Source organism: Macaca fascicularis, chromosome 7, assembly GCF_037993035.2.
Source record: "Macaca fascicularis isolate 582-1 chromosome 7, T2T-MFA8v1.1".
Classification (NCBI taxonomy): domain Eukaryota; kingdom Metazoa; phylum Chordata; class Mammalia; order Primates; family Cercopithecidae; genus Macaca; species Macaca fascicularis.
In genome coordinates this window covers 172,024,099-172,035,575 of record NC_088381.1, presented here as the reverse complement: position 1 = coordinate 172,035,575, position 11,477 = coordinate 172,024,099, and the positions used below count along the sequence as shown (strand labels likewise).

General features: G+C 49.6%; 1 protein-coding gene across 4 annotated transcripts in view; it reads left to right on the top strand.

The window, feature by feature from the left end:
- Positions 1-957: 957 nt before the first annotated feature.
- The window catches only part of PPP1R13B (protein phosphatase 1 regulatory subunit 13B), a 122,892-nt gene continuing 112,372 nt past the window's right edge, over positions 958-11,477 (top strand). For 2 of the 4 annotated variants that reach the window (XM_073998313.1, XM_005562324.4), the window contains exon 1: positions 2,283-2,550. Coding sequence is in view for 2 of the 4 variants with exons in the window: in XM_005562324.4 (XP_005562381.3) it covers positions 2,542-2,550 (9 nt within the window). In the remaining 2 variants the exon portion in view is untranslated. Of the gene's footprint in view, positions 1,606-2,282; positions 2,551-2,718; positions 3,096-11,477 lie in introns of those variants that run through there. The other 2 variants (XM_065547519.2, XM_065547518.2) reach the window with 2 other exon arrangements.

Here is an 11,477-nt window from a genome sequence, read left to right as displayed (position 1 = left end):
CTGGTCTCAAGCAATCCTCCCATCTTGGCCTCCCAAAGTGGTAGAATTACAGGCGTGAGCCACTGCACCCCACCATTAATGGCGATTCCTGATGGGCCTCTCATGAACTTTGTTCTGGGTAATGGGGAGACACAGGAAGATGGAGGGCAGGGACTTGTGGGGAATGGTGGGGGCGTGGAGACTAGAGCAGTGGGCTTATAATGAATGAGCTTGGTCCAAGTGGGAGGTGACGGGCCGATGCCTGGAGGTGGCAGGCTGGGTGGAGAGGAGGACAGGGACCAGTGGGAAGGACTTGAGGGGGAGCTGACCAGGCTGCCTCAAATGGACCCCTGCCTGGAGGATATAGGAGGCTTTGGTGTGAGGCAGGGTAGCTGCCACTGTCTGTACCCACAGGTCCTGCAGGCAAGAGGGGGGACCTTGTGCCAATGCTCCCCTTCCTGGGAGAGCAGGCTCATTTGGATCACCTTACCCTGGGGGGCACCTCTCTGAAGAGCCTTGGCAAAACCTGTCCTTTGTTAGGTTTCGTGGGCCAGATGTACCCCTTCGTGACTCAGGGATATCAGCTGTCAAAGCTGGGGAAACCAACGCCCAGAGAAGGGGTGCAAGTTGCCTAAGGCCCGACAGGAGGTCAGAAGTAGAGCAGCTAGAATTAGAACTTAGGTATGTCTGTGACTTTCAGCCTAGGATCACTCATTATCTAGAGCTTCCTCTTCTCTCCAAACCCTGCTCCCAGAAGAGGGGTGTCATTAGCCATTCATGCCCAGGTGTGGATAAGTTTAAAAATCCCAGGGACGTCTGTACACTAAGCCTCCTTGCTAATCACGGCCCAACTACAGAATGCTATTTATGGAACAGCTACCACGTGCCACAAATTGTGCTGGGAGCTTTCCATCCCTCGCATCCGAAAAAGCCCCCCCACACGAGGCAGGCACTATTATCCCTACACTCTCTCATCACAGAGACAAGCACACTACGATGCAGAGAAGATGCGGTTTGTTTAGGATCCCAGGCGAGGGTGTGGTGGAGGCGGTGCTGCACCAAGTCTGTCTAACTGGAAAGTCCACACTCTCAAATACGAGCCCCCGTGGCCTCTGAGGGACAGGGGTGGCTCCCCAGGAATGGGCTGGTGGGAGCTCCCTGGCATCCTCCCTTCCTCTGCCCCGACTCTGCAGCAACCAGAAGCCTCTCCGAGCACCAGACAGGCTCCAGACTGACCCTGACCTCGCGGCGGCCTTCTCCACGGGGCCGGCGCTTCCCAGGGCGGCTTACGCCTTCCGTGTCTGGGGCCAACCGCAGACCTTGCCTTCTGATGCCGGTGAGAGTTCGGTGCTGCCGCCGGGAGCACCTCAGTCCCCCTGTCGGCTCTCCACCGCGGTCCGGGCGAATGGCACCATGTGGGGTGCCCCGAGCGGGTGCCTGCCCCCCTGGCAGCCTTTGCTGAGGGTCTGCTCAGGGCCCTGCCCAGGGCTCTGTCACTACGGCGCTCAGGACCGAGGGGGCGGCGCCTCTGGATACGGGGCTGCAGGGAGAGACCTGGACCCTGGAGATGGGGACCGGACCCTGCCTGGGGACGCTGGAGCTGGACCTCGAGGGATGCTGGCGCAGGTGGGCACAGGTGGCACAGGCTTCTAGGCGGCAGCTCGTTCGGGCAAAGGCCAAGGCTCGGGAGCCGGTGCGGGGGGCGCGGCCGCGGAAGACGCTGGTGGGGGCGGGAAGCAGGTGCAGGCCAAGGGCGCCGGGCCGGGGCTAGTTCTGAGTGCGCGGCGTCGGGTCACGTGCCGGCTCCGGGGTCCCCCGCGCCCCTCCCACCGGCCTCTGGGCCGCAGCCAAACGGGGCGCCGGGAGCCGGGGGTCAGGCCACGGTCAGAGTGCGGGTGCGCGCCGTCGCCGCAGGGACGCTCCCGCCCACAGTCGGCCCCCGGGAGCCCGGGTTCGAGTCCCGGCCCTGCCGTGATCCGCTGCGGGACCCAGGCCGGCCATTTCCTGTCGGGCCTCCGTTCTCCCACCGTCCGCGGCCTCCCCTAGTTGGGGCTCACGCAGGCGCCGGGGCGGCCACCGATGCCCACGGCGCGCCCGCCCCTCCCCCGCCGCCGGGAGCGCGGACGCGCACGCACCTGGCTGCCGCTGAGAGCGAGGGTGGCGGGCGGAGTCGGGAAGCCCCGCCCCTCTCTCCGCCCCCGCTTCCGCCGGGCCAATCAGAGGGGGCGACGGGCCCCGTGCGGGGCGCCGCGCTGGGGGCGGGGCCTGCGGGGGCTGAAGAGCGAGCTGGGCGGGCGGGAGGCGGTCGGGCTGGGGCTGAGGCTGAGGCGGCGGTGGCGGCCGGGTGCCCGGGACAGCGACGCAGCGCGCCGGCGGCCGCCACAGGGCCGGCGAGAGCCCCGCAGCCCGCCGCAGCCCGCCGCAGCCTCCGCCTCGCCGCGGCCGGGCAGGAGAGCACAGCGACGGGAGCGCGGCCTTAGAAGGCGGCCGGAGCGGCGGGCGCAGCTCAGCGCGGAGCGTCCTGTCAGGCGGCGGCCGAGGGTGCCGCGGACTCTCCCCGCGATGATGCCGGTGGGTGCTGGCGGGCGGGCGGCGGCGGCGGCGGTTTCCTTCGCGGGCCGCCGGCCAAGCCTCCTTCCTCCCGCGGCTCCCAGCCCCCGCGGGCCGGTGCGAGGCCGGGCGGGCGGGGAAGGAAGTGGCTGGGCGGGCGCGCCCGGCCGCGGCGCCCCCCGGGCAGGCAGGTGGGGGCGGCGCCGGCTGTCAGCGCGGGGCCGGGGCCGCCTGCGGGCCCTTCCTGCTCGGCCTCCCCGGCCGCGGGGCCGCGGGGACTGCCGTGGGGAGAAGCAGATGCATTTGGGGCTGGTCATCCCTTCGGTCCTCTCCGGCGCGCGGTCGGAAGCTGGGGCACAGGTCTCGTGGGTGGCGCAGCTGTGACCCGCCTGAAACGAACGTCCTGGGGTCGCACTGGGAGTCGACGGGGTGGGCACCCACGCCCGGAGTTCCCACACTCGGCACCCGCATTCCCGTAGCCTTCGCGGTTGTACTGAGGAAGGTGTCGAGTGCACGGATTTTGAGAGCCATCTTAGGAATTCCCTTTTCCCGTATCTGCAATATTGGTTCGTTTTGCTTTAACTGGTTTGTTCTCCGTGTTCTGAAGGTTGAACGAGGTTCGTTTGTAGTGGTGGTGCCTTTGTCCTGCCCTTAAGGATGCTTTCGCCTAGAAAGACATTGGCCATTAGATTTGCCGTCGTCCTACGGACCCTTCCCTTTACCTATAATCTAAATAGGAGGGGATGCTGAATTCTGATGTTTAAAAATTGGCTTTTTGGGAGGTAAGCATCATGACTTATGAAAAAATGTGGGACTGGTCGTACCCAGCTGGAGAGGTATTGGTTTTCTGAGCGCCTATATAGTGAGTAAAATTCTCAAACACATTTATAGTAAAATAACAGTCATTTTTTTAACCTACAATACTACATTGAAAATCACATTTCACAGGAAAGTGCAGTTTCTCTGCATTCTCTACTTGAATTGAATATTGCCATTCTGCTGTGCTGCACCCAAGGACATTTAGATTAGATCCCCCCTCTCCCTCTTTGATTTCCTTTTTCTTGATAATCTCTTCTCCCCGTTTTTAGAGGATTCCAGCATGTTTTGTAGCCGGCTTTCAGTGTTTTCCAAGTCTTAAGGTTTGATCTACTTGATCCTTAGGTCTTTCTTTAGCATCAGGCTTGTTGGGTTTCTAAACATTTGGTTTTAAATGAATAATTGTCTTGTAAGGGAAAGAGAATTGGATGAGCATCAGAAGATCTGGGGTGAAACACTGGTTCTTCCACTTTTTAGCTGTGTGACCTTGAACAAGTCAAGGTCTTTGAGCCTGGAATTACCTCTAAAGTAGGGACAAAAATATACCAATATCTGAGCGCTGTCCTGAGGATCAAATAGGATGATGTTTCCAAAAGTGATTGTTGAACAGAATGTCATACAAATATTTATTATTCTTAATATGGGTTTGAATTTTCAATTTCTAATTTTAATCGCCATAAGATAAGGCATTTGGAAACTTCCCTCCCTAATTCTCACTGGCTAGATTTTGATGAAAGGCATTATGGTGTTTCATAATTTTGAAAGCAGTTTTAGTTAAATCCTGTAATAGTTGATTGATGCGTTCATACTATGGTGGCATTGAAGGATATCTAGAAATATTTTGGCTGGCTTCATCATTGTATAATGTTTAATTATAAATATTCTGCTAAGAAACTTGGCTTACATTTTCCATATGATTCATTCAGGCATTTTACCTCTATTCCACGTGATTAGAGTTTTGAGTTCCTACCTTAACAGGTTTCCTTTTTAAGAAGTTTGTTTAGCTGGGAATTGGGACATTTCTTCAAATTTCTCAAAACAATAAAATACTGTTTTTTTAAATAACAGTTCTATTATCTGTTTAAAATGCTGCTTTTGTTTAAAAATGCCTTTTAGAAACAGATGGCATTGCTCTTAGACTCTCTTTTATGGCTTTTACTTTTGTATTTCCTTCTTGATCCCTAAAAATACTACTTGTGGGACTGAGTCCTTCCTCTATTAACACAGTTGGAGTTGGTTGTAAATTTAGTAGGAGTTTTCAGAAATGCCATTCTTACTTGGTAATATGTAAACTATGTATCCAAAAATGTAAATAAGATTTTTCTCGATTTATTGTATATTTGGTATTCATCATGATGATGATGATGAATCAAAGGAACGTTGGATCATATTTTGCAGTTTGTGTAGAGCAGCACTGTCCAATAAAAATGTAAAGCAAGCCACAAATGCAATTTTAAATTTTGTGGTAACTACATGAAACAAATTAAAAAAGTATTAATTTTAACAGTATCCTTTTATTAACTCAGTATATCCAAAATGTTATTATTTTAACATATAATCAATAGAAAAAATCACTAATGAGATATTTTACATTTTTTCTGCTACTGTTTGAAATCTGGTGTGAATCTGGTGACAGTTTGCATTTTACAGCACACCTTAGTTCAGACTAGCACATTTCCAGCACTCAATTGCTACATGTGGTTAGTGGCTACCATATTGGACAACACAGGCTTAGAGTATATTTTATTTTATTTGAAAATTGGCAATTAGCATATAATGTCTGTGGTAACTTTTTTTTTTTTCTTTTTTTGAGACAGAGTCTCACTCTGTTGCCCATGCTGGAGTGCAGTGGCACAATCTTGACTCATTGCACCCTCCACCTCCCAGGTTCAAGCAATTCTCCTGCCCCAGCGTCCTTAGTAGCTGGGACTACAGGTGTGTGCTACCACACCTGGCTAATTTTTGTATTTTTGTAGAGATGGGGTTTTTACCATGTTGGCCACGCTGGTCTTGAACTCCTGACCTCAAGTGATCTGCCCACTTTGGCCTCCCAAAGTGCTGGGATTACAGGTGTGAGCCACTGCGCCTGGCCTGTGGTAACTTTTTTTTCTGAGAGAGAGTCTTGCTCTGTTGCCTAGGCTGGAGTGTAGTGGCCCAATTTTGGCTCACTGCAACCTGCACCTCCCAAGTTCAAGCGATTCTCCTGCCTCAGCCTCCTGAGTAGCTGGGATTACAGGCACCCTCTATCCTGCCCAACTAATTTTTGTATTTTTGTAGAGACAGGGTTTCACCATGTTGGGCAGACTGGCCTTGAACTCCTGACCTCAGGTGATCTGCCCTCCTCAGCCTCTCGAAGTGCTCGGATTACAGGTGTGAGCCACCGCGCCCGGCCATGTGGTAACTTTTAATTAATCACATGGTATAGTACAGTGCCCAGTCTCTCAGCTGTTCGGAATAAATGAGAGTGTCTGGCCAAATTCTCATCTGACACAATCAAATCTCTGTAGAAGTCCTCTATTTGCTGTTGTACAAAGTGCCATGACTTTCCACTTTTTTTTTTCCCCCTCGATACAGGGTTTCACTCCTGTTGCCCAGGCTGGAGTGCGATGGTATGATCTCAGCTTACTGCAACCTCTGCCTCCTGGGCTCAAGCAGTTCTCATGCCACAGCCTCCCGAGTAGCTGGGACCACAGACAAGCCACGGCAAATGGCTAATTTTTTGTATTTTTAGTAGAGATGGGGTTTCACCATGTTGCCCAAGTGGGTCTCGAATTTCTGAGCTCGAGTGATCTGCCTGCCTCAGCCTTCCAAAGTGCTGGGATTACAGGTGTGACCCACCCCTCTGCCCCTGCACCTGGCCTTTCCACCTTTTTTTCTTTTTTTTTTTTTTTGAGACGGAGTCTCACTCTGTCGCCACGCTGGAGTGCAGTGGCACGATCTTGGCTCACTGCAACCTCCGCCTCCTGGGTTCAAGTGATTCTTCTGCCTCAGCCTACCAAGTAGCTCGGACTACAGGTGCCCACCACCACGCCCAGCTAATTTTTGTATTTTTAGTAGAGATAGCGTTTCACCGTGTTGGCCAGGTTTGTCTTGATCTCTTGACCGTCTCATCCGCACGCCTTGGCCTCCCAAAGTGCTGGCATTACAGGTGTGAGCCACTGTGCCCAGCTGGCCTTTCCACTTTTAAACTAAATTATATTTTGGAATTTTCCCTTAAAAATAGTATATTTTTTTTTTTTTTGGTTATCTGTAGTCACTCACCTTTTTATCAATGGATGACATTTTAAAAATGTTTTCCCGGGCCGGGCGCGGTGGCTCACGCCTGTAATCCCAGCACTTTGGGAGGCCGAGGCGGGCGGATCACAAGGTCAGGAGATCGAGACCACGGTGAAACCCCGTCTCTACTAAAAATACAAAAAATTAGCCGGGCGCGGTTGTGGGCGCCTGTAGTCCCAGCTACTCGGGAGGCTGAGGCAGGAGAATGGCGTGAACCCGGGAGGCGGAGCTTGCAGTGAGCCGAGATTGCGCCACTGCACTCCAGCCTGGGCGACAGAGCGAGACTCCGTCTCAAAAAAAAAAAAAAAAAAAAGTTTTCCCAGGAAAAAAGGGTACCATTTAAATAATACTTTTCAGTTAGTCCATAAGATCTGGGCCTGAAAGCATTTAAAAGTTTGATAGAAGTAAGAAGTTTAGTCAAAATGGAAAGCCCAATTTAGATTATAGAAAGGATGAAAACTGCCTTGATTCAGCATAATTTTTTTTTTTTTTTTTTTGAGACAGTCTCGCTCTATCGCCCAGGCTGGAGTGCAGTGGCAGGATCTCAGCTCACTGCAACCTCTGCCCCCCCGGGTTCAAGTGATTCTCGTGCCCCAGCCTCCAGAATAGCTGGGACTACATATGCACACCACCATGCCTGGCTAATTTATTGTAATTTTTGGTAGAGACACGGTTTTGCCATGTTGACCAGGCTGGTCTCGAACTCCTGGCCTCAAGTGATCTGCCCACCTCAGCTTCCCAAAATGCTGGGATTACAGGCGTGAGCCACCACACCCGGCTCAGCATCATTCTTTTTGAAAGAGTGTGGACGTTTTGTAGCTAGTAAAACTTTTCATGCATAGATGAGGTATAGCTGGGGAATGTTGCTGAGGATACTTTTTTTTTTTGTTTTCAGACGGGATCTCACTCTGTTGCCCAGGCTGCAGTGCAGTGGCGAGATCGTGGCTCACTGCAACCTCCGCCTCCCAGGTTCAAGCAATTCTTCCACCACAGCCTCCCAAGGAGCTGGGATTACAGGGGTGTGCCACCACACCTGGCTCATTTTAGCATGTTTAGTGAGATGGGATTTCCCCATGTTGGCCAGGCTGTCTTGAACTCCTGACCTCAGCTAATCTACCTGCCTCAGCCTCCCAGAGTGCTGGGATTACAGGTGTGAGCTGCCATGCCTGGCCAGGTTACTTTTTCTTTTCCAAAAGAGTATCGACGAGTCAAGAAGTGTTCTGTAGCTCTGAAGTGTTTTTTCTTCATAAAGAAGGCACTATGGGCTGGGTGTGGTGGCTCACGCCTGTAATCCCAGCACTTTGGGAAGCTGAGGCGAGCACATCACCTGAGGTCAGGAGTTCAAGACCAGCCTGGTCAACATGGTGAAACCCCATTTCTAATAAAAATACAAAAATTAGCCAGGCATGATGGCGAGCGCCTATAGTCCCAGCTACTCAAGAGGCTGAGGCAGAAGAATCGCTTGAACCTGGGAGGCGGAGGTTGCAGTGAGCCGAGATAGATAGTGCCACTGCACTCCAGCCTGGGCGACGGTACGAGACTCCATCTCAAAAAAAAAAAAAAAAAAAGAAGGCACTCTGGTGGTGGTGTTTGGTGATGTTAGCGATGGGGCACCTAACTTCTATTAGATGCTGTGAAGTGTGGCTTCGATTCTACTTATTCCTGTCCTAGGAGCCCTTTCAGCATGTTTACTGCAGGGTATGGATAACATTAATTTGTTTTTAATATTTAGCTTTCATTAAATATGTACTTATTCTAGGTATTCATTTTCTTCCCAACTATGTAGAAACATTTTGAGATACTAGAATAGGTTTTTCACTTTAAAATAAACAACTGACATGTAATTGACAACAGAACCCTGAACTGGAAATAGGATTCTTGTTCCTACTGTTAGTGAAGACCTTTGGACTCAATCTCTTCGGGCCTGTTTCTCATCTGTAAAATGAGTTGGATGTGGTAATTTTCAGGCATTTATGGTGGATCCAGTAGCTGATTTATAGCAGATACTTGCATGAAGTTCTCTAATATTCATATTGGCTTCATCAAAGGTTGAGGCAACTTGACACTTGTTTTGGCAGGCTTCTAGTAAACTCTTTCATTTCCAAAGCATCTTTTATGACAGAGCAGATAGTAAGAGCTCAGTAAATGTTTGCTATTATTTTTTAATTAATAATTAAGTGACTTAAAATTAAGACTTGATAAGCTTAATTTTACAGCTGATTTCAGTAAACAAACACCAAAGACAGGACAATATTTAAAAAAAATTTTTTTTCTTTTTGAGATGGAGTCTTGATCTGTCACCCAGGCTGGAGTGCAGTGGTGTGATCCCGGCTCACTGCAATCTCTGCCTACAGGGCTCAAGCGATTCTCCCACCGCAGCCTCCTGAGTAGCTGGAATTACAGGGACCCGTCACCATGCCGGGCTGGAGTTTCGCTCTTGTTGTCCAGGCTGGAGTGCAATGGCGTCATCTCGGCCCACTGCAACCTGTCTCCTGGGTTAAAGTGATTCTCCTGCCTCAGCCTCCTGAGTAGCTGGGATTACAGGCATGTACCACCACATCTGGCTAATTTTGTATTTTTAGTAGAGACGGGGTTTCTCCATGTTGGTCAGGCGGGTCTCGAACTCACGACCTCAGGTGATATGCCTGCCTCAGCCTCCCAAAGTGTTGGGATTACAGGCGTGAGCCACTGTTTCTGGCAAAAAAAATTTTTTAATTGATATATTTGTATATGTTTCTGAGGTATATGTGATATTTTGTTACTTGCATAGAACGTGTAATGATCAAGTCGGAGTATTTGGAATATCCATTGCTTCTAGCACTTACCATTTCTACGTGTTGGGAAGATTTCAGTGGCTCTCTACTGTTTCAAAATATAGAATACATTGTGTTCTTTTTTTTTTTTTTTTTTGAGAGGAAGTCTCCTTCTGTTGCCCAGGCTGGGGTACAGTGGTGCCATCTCAGCTTACTGCAGCCTCCACCTCCTGGGTTCAAGCAATTCTCCTGCCTCAGCCTCCCAAGCAGCTGGGTTTACAGGCGTGTGCTTCCACGCCCAGCTAATATTTTTGTATTTTTAGGAGAGACAGGGTTTCACCATGTTGGCCAAGCTGGTCTCAAACTCTTGACCTCAAATGATCTGCCCGCCTTGGCCTCCCAAAGTGCTGGAATTACAGGCGTGAGCCACTGCACCCTGCCAAAAAGGGGTAGTTTTTTCCACCTGGAGTTTGGGGACAACTCAGTTTTAAATGTAAATGTGTTAAATGTATTTTCTTCATTCCTTTCTCATCATCCTACTTTGAACGGTTTTAGGATTAACAGTTTCTTAGGATTTTTAGCAAAATAGGAACTTAAAATATCACTGAGTTATTGTATTGGAGTTATATAACTAGTTGTCAACATGCATTTGTATGTGTTTGCACAGATGGAGAATACTTTCTCAGCAAAAGTATGGTGGGATTTTGGTGCCTTGAAATGCTGTTGTCATAGTTATTTCACAAACTGGTTCTAGGCCTAAACAGAGGAATGGTGGTAATCAGATTCTATTGTGACACTTTTTTGGCTTGATTGCTTTGCTTTATTTCACTGCAAAGATAGCTGTGTGACACTTGTTCAGACTAATTGGTAAGCAAAAGCTGCTGTTACTGGATTTTGTAAAATGAAAATCTTTGGTGATGTCATATAGAACAATATAAAACTGGAAAAATTAGGTAGTTTTTATTAAAATTAATGGCATTTGAAATATTAGTGTACAGTTCAGTACAAGATCTTGTTAGTGGCATTACTGATGTGTTTAGAGAAAATGTTAACTGAGGTTTTAGCAGAATCATGATTTATGCCACATGTTGTGATTGTAATTATCATAGCTCAAGAAAATGCAAAGGCTGTGTGGTAGGAGCATGCCCAGCATGCTGGAGAAGCAAAAGTAGGCCTGTGTGGCTGGAGCGGAGTGAGTAAGGGGGAAAGTGGAGGAGGTGAAGTCAGGTGATGGAGACAGTAGTGTAGGATTGATCTTGTAGGGCCTTAGAGGCTATTGTAATGACAAAGGAGATGGAAAGTTTTTTTTTTTCTCTTTTTTGGCAGAGTTTTGCTCTTACCCAGGTTGGAGTACAATGGCATGATCTCAGCTCATTACAACCTCCGCCTCCCAGGTTCAAGGGGTTCTTCTGCTTCAGCCTCCCGAGTAGCTGGGATTACAGGCATGCGCCACCACGCCCGGCTAATTTTGTATTTTTAGTAGAGATGGGATTTCTCCATGTTGGTCAGATTGGTCTCTAACTCCCAACCTCAGGTGATCTGCCCACCTCGGCCTCCCAAAGTGCTGGGATTATAGGCGTGAGTCACTGTGCCCGGCGAGGCATTTCTTTTATCAGAAATGAAACACAATGGGCCGGGTGCTGTGGCTCACGCCTGTAATCCCAGCACTTGGGGAGGCTGAGGTGGGCAGATCACAAGGTCAGGAGATCAAGACCATCCTGGCTAATATGGTGAAATCCCATCTGTACTAAAAATACAAAAAATTAGTTGGGTGCGGTGGCATGCGCCTGTAATCATAGCTACTTGAGAGGCTGAGGCAGGAGAATCGCTTGAACCTGGGAAGCAGAGGTTGCGGTGAGCTGAGATTGCGCCACTGTACTCCAGCCTGGGTGACAAAGCGAGACTCCGTCTCAAAGAAAAAAAAAAAGGAAATACAGTGGTCTGTTTATTGCATCATAAGCAGTTCTGAGTAATAGGCATTGCCTAGGTGACTTTACATGTAGCAGGTAAAAGTGCAGACACTCACTTTATTCTGCTTAAATATGGATGCTGGCATTGCCATTTATGGGCTCTTTGTCCTTAAAGTTCCTTGACCCCTCACTG